The following is a 5,000-nucleotide window of genomic DNA, read 5'->3' as shown; positions in this document are numbered from 1 at the left end:
AACACCTGTATGGGAGTCTGTCTTACATATCGGTATCCTTCCTGACATACCTTTATCCTTCCAAACATACCTGTATCCTTCCTAACCCACCTGTATCCTTCCTAACATACCTGTATCCTTCCTAACATACCTGTATCCTTCCTGACATACCTTTATCCTTCCTAACCCACCTGTATCCTTCCTAACATACCTGTATCCTTCCTAACCCACCTGTATCCTTCCTAACATACCTGTATCCTTCCTGACATACCTTTATCCTTCCTAACCCACCTGTATCCTTCCTAACATACCTTTATCCTTTCTAACCCACCTGTATCCTTCCTAACATACCTGTATCCTTCCTAACACACCTGTATCCTTCCTAACACAACTGTATCCTTCCTAACACACCTGTATCCTTCCTAACACACCTGTATCCTTCCTAACATACCTGAATCCTTCCAAACACACCTGTATCCTTCCTAACACACCTGTATCCTTCCATAACACACCTGTATCCTTCCAAACACACCTGTATCCTTCCTGTATCCTTCCTAACACACCTGTATCCTTCCTAACACACCTGTATCCTTCCTAACATACCTGAATCCTTCCAAACATACCTGTATCTTTAGTAACACACCTGTATCCTTCCATAACACAGCTGTATGTGTGTCCCTGTCTTCCATCTCCAGGTGCGTAAGGAGTATGGGAAGTGTTTGCGTACCCACTGCTGCAGTGGTAAGAGTGTAGAGACCTCCATCTCGTCCTCTGGAAAGAACCACACCACGTCTCGAACGCCAGGACGATACTCCACGGGGTCACAGGTCATCTTGCCTGCCTGTACACCTGGACGGTACTCTACAGAAGACTCCCAGGTGAGACCAGGTCCAGCATGCCTGTAGGACTAACCTACAGTACAATCAGATTCAGCTTTAACTTCTGATTCTAGAAGTATTGGAAAGTCACCTTTTATCCCTGTCTCTCTCTCCTTCCCTCTCCTCCCCTCTTCCCTCCCTCCCTCCCTCCCTCCCTCCCTCCCCCATTCATCCCCCCATCAGAGTCGTATCAGGAGGATGTGGAATGATACAGTGAGGAAACAGGAGTCATCCTTTATGACAGGAGACATCAACAGTTCAGCCACACTCAACAGAGGTAACCATGGATACTACTACCTATTCAGTATAACACTGTTATTTATAATGCGCTGACAGAGTAAAGACACGTTTATATTACTCCACCTAATGCTATCGTTAGCCCACTGCTGATGTCACTTCCTCTATGAAGGACAGAAGAGAGGAAGTCTTTGGCGTGGCCCACTACACTAAGACTTGCCCACTACACTAAGACTTGCCCACTACACTAAGACTTGCCCACTACACTAAGACTGGCCCACTACACCCTATAACTGGGGTAGATGGCTAGTTATTCCAGTTATCTATTTCATGTGGCTGTATAATGGAGCACCAGTGCTACCTATTGAAACAGACTCTTCATCTTATTCCTCCTAGTCTGACCAGTCTGACCTGTGTGACCAGTCTGACCAGTCTGACCAGTCTAACTAGTCTAACCAGTCTGACCAGTCTGACCAGTCTAACCAGTCTGACCAGTCTGACCAGTCTAACCAGTCTGACCAGTCTGACCTGTCTAACTAGTCTAACCAGTCTGACCAGTCTGACCAGTCTAACCAGTCTGACCAGTCTAACCAGTCTGACCAGTCTGACCAGTCTAACCAGTCTGACCAGTCTGACCAGTCTAACTAGTCTAACCAGTCTGACCAGTCTGACCAGTCTGACCAGTCTGACCAGTCTAACCAGTCTGACCAGTCTGACCAGTCTGACCAGTCTAACCAGTCTGACCAGTCTGACCAGTCTAACCAGTCTGACCAGTGGTCTTTCTATATTTGTTTTATATCTATATCTGTGTTTTTACATGTACATTGATTGATTGATTGATTGATTGATTGATTGATTGATTGATTGATTCTTATGCTACAACAAAATATAAATAACATATATTTTCCTCAACTAATCCAATCGGTTACGCTGCAGACACACCGACAGCGTCATTCCATTTTGGTACAGCAGAATTACATTCATTTCCAATGTAACGCTGCGTTTGCCTTGCAGTGCGTTCGGCGGGTTGTATACCTTGGATTTATCCAACGTAGTGCGTCAAACTGTATGCGTTGATGTCTTGACAGAAACGGTAGCAGAAGGTGAACGTTGAACTGTTGTTACATACATATCCAGATGATGCTGTGTACTAGTTTGAGCAATGAAGCTGCCGGTGTGTTTCGAGCGTTAGTTAGATTTGCACCCGTTACTGAAATGGTTGTTCCGGGTTTAAATGGCTTTACAATCTCCTCACAATGTTTCTAACCCTGACAGTCATTATGAATGCAGGATATTGGGATATTTCCTAACCCTGGCTGGATTCCAATAGGAATTACAAATCACCTTGTGAGCCAGCATAATGTGACATGCAGGCAGGGTTGCAACTGAAATGTACTATAATTTTGCAATCCTACTTGCGGACCTGATGTGGCCTGTAAACCATGAGTTTGAGACCACTGTATTATGGTGGAGCTAGGCCTCAAAACAAGGTCTTATGAGATACATTATGTAATGTAACGGCATCTCAGTGCTAGGGGCGTCACTACCGTACCTGGTTCGAATCCAGGCTGTATCACATCCGGCCGTGATTGGGAGTCCCATAGGGCGGCGCACAATTGGCCCAGCACTGTCCGGGCTTGGCCGGGGCAGGCCATCATTGTAAATAAGAATTTGTTCTTAACCAACTTGCCTAGTTAAATAAAGGTTAAATAAAATAAAATAAAATGTAAGAGTTTATGACAATACCTAGGATCTAACTTGGTGAAGGTCACAGGACTGAAAATGAACAAATGCAACAACCATGTCTCTGACTAACAAATACAGTCATGGGTGGTAACTCTACAATTCACTAGAGAAAGGCTGCAGGAATGACTGTCAAGCTTATTTCTGGGGCTTTCACTTGAACTGTGTTTGCCTGATTGATTTACATGTCTTCTCTGTCTCTTCCTTTCATGCTCTCTCACACCCACTCTATCACTACACTCCTCTCTTTCTCTCTCTCTCTCTCGCTCTTCCTCTCTCTCTCTTCATATACCTCTTCACCTCTCTCTCGCGCTCTCTCTCTCTCTTTCCCTCTCTCTCTTCATATGCCTCTACACCTCTCTCTCTCTCTCTCTCTCTCTCTCTCTCTCTCTCTCTCTCTCTCTCTCTCTCTCTCTCTCTCTCTCTCTCTCTCTCTCTCTCTCTCTCTCTCTGCCTCCACTAGGAGCGATGGCTAATCATCTGTTAACTAATACTCTCCTTCATCCCCATGGTTCTAACCATCCTTATAACTCTCTGCTGGGGGATGCCAACCACCAAACAGTCTGTAACAACCCCAACGTGGCTGGCATGTACAACACACAAGGTGTGACACACACATTCCTCTGTATGACCTATGAACCCTATTTACCCTTCATTTTAGTTATCCTCCAAGTTCATTTTTAATGGAACGTAATGATTGAACGCTTGAAATGATTGTTCTTTTTGTGAGAAGTTTGATAACTTTTCATATTCCTGCACTTGATTGTTTTGAGTTATTTTTTCAGTTAAAACGTAAACACACTGGACTTGCAAAGTATCACGTTCTTATTGGCCCCTGGACTGTGCCAGTGTATTTCACTTTTGACTTCAAAGTTATTGACTTGTTTTTTAGTTTTTTTTTTATATAATTGAATTTGATGGGTCCTTGATTCTAAAATGGCCGCCACTGCTCATGATTCTGTCTGCATGCCTGTGAAAATGACTCCCAGATGAGACAACCAATCATGTTGTGAGACATCACCATAGCGTCCCATTGGTCAGGTCTCAAAACACATACGTTTTAACATAGTTATTTAGTTCACCTTTTAGATTTATGACCTTAACGTGTAAGTTATCAGTCTCAGATTCAACATCAACACTAACAAATCATCTGGGATCTATGAGTGCTTGTGCTGTTTGGTGGGATTCTCTGTCTGTTTTATGAGCTATGAATGCTTTATGAGTGCTTTATGAATGCTCTATGAGTGCTCTATGAATGCTCTGAGTGATCTATGAATGCTCAATGAATGCTCTATGAGTGCTCTATGAATGCTCTATGAGTGCTCTATGAGTGCTCTATGAATGCTTTGTGTGTTGTTGTGTTGTTGTGCTATGCTTTCGTCTGGTAAAGGTTTTTGCGCTTGCTGTATTGCATCATCTGTTTTCAGTGTTTATATGGGTTCTGTTCATTGTGTTGTTAGTATGTGACGTTGTTGTACTGTGGGAAAAGTTGGATTGATTCTCAAGACAGACAATGCGAACCGTTCAGTTTGTAACCATACACAGTAGACTTGGTGGTGAAGACGAGGCCTGCTACTAAACACAATACCATCCATTGTGTGTTTACTCTTTTTCCATTGTATCTATCTGTGTCTCTTAGGTCTTTACTCACTGTTTGTGTTTCTCTCTGTTCTCTCTCACGCTGTCCCATAGCCCCCTACAGAGACACAAGTAATCACCTTTACTAATCAAACATCTAATATCAACCTACCACTGTGGATGTCAAATACGCTTACAAATACCTAGCTATTTACTATACTGAACAATAGACAATTTCAACTATTTACCGTTTTTTTACGTCTTTTTTTTCCTTCTACTAATTGTGTTTGTTTACCGTTTCCACAGAGGGAATCCTGAACAACGCGCGAGACTCCAGCGTCATGGATACGCTCCCTCTCAACGGTAACCACGGCAACAACTACAGCGTGGCGAGCGGCGACTACCTTAGCGACAGCGTTCAGATTCTAGAACGCGGCGGCGTCAGCGGTTACAGTACCTACGGCAACCACAAGGAGACAACATTAGAAAAGCAGATCCTGAAAGAGTTAACTTCCAACTACACCCCTTCGTATTTGAACAACCACCAACGGTCGGCGACCACTGAACGCAACCACAACCTGATGA

General features: G+C 43.7%; 1 protein-coding gene across 5 annotated transcripts in view; it reads left to right on the top strand.

Annotated features, from left to right (window-relative positions):
• LOC106602108 (adhesion G protein-coupled receptor L3) overlaps positions 1-5,000 on the top strand; it is a 20,667-nt gene that overhangs the window by 12,890 nt on the left and 2,777 nt on the right. The window contains exons 4-8 of one of the 5 annotated variants that reach the window (XM_045712971.1): positions 675-857; positions 1,041-1,134; positions 3,400-3,441; positions 4,530-4,547; positions 4,722-5,000. The exon at positions 4,722-5,000 is cut by the window's right edge and continues 2,777 nt beyond it. In XM_045712971.1, coding sequence (XP_045568927.1) covers positions 675-857; positions 1,041-1,134; positions 3,400-3,441; positions 4,530-4,547; positions 4,722-5,000 — 616 coding nt within the window. Of the gene's footprint in view, positions 1-674; positions 858-1,040; positions 1,135-3,300; positions 3,442-4,529; positions 4,548-4,721 lie in introns of all 5 variants that reach the window. The other 4 variants (XM_045712969.1, XM_045712972.1, XM_045712970.1 and 1 more) reach the window with 4 other exon arrangements.

This window comes from Salmo salar, unplaced genomic scaffold (assembly GCF_905237065.1).
Source record: "Salmo salar unplaced genomic scaffold, Ssal_v3.1, whole genome shotgun sequence".
NCBI classification, from domain to species: domain Eukaryota; kingdom Metazoa; phylum Chordata; class Actinopteri; order Salmoniformes; family Salmonidae; genus Salmo; species Salmo salar.
This window is presented reverse-complemented; position numbering and strand designations above follow the sequence as displayed.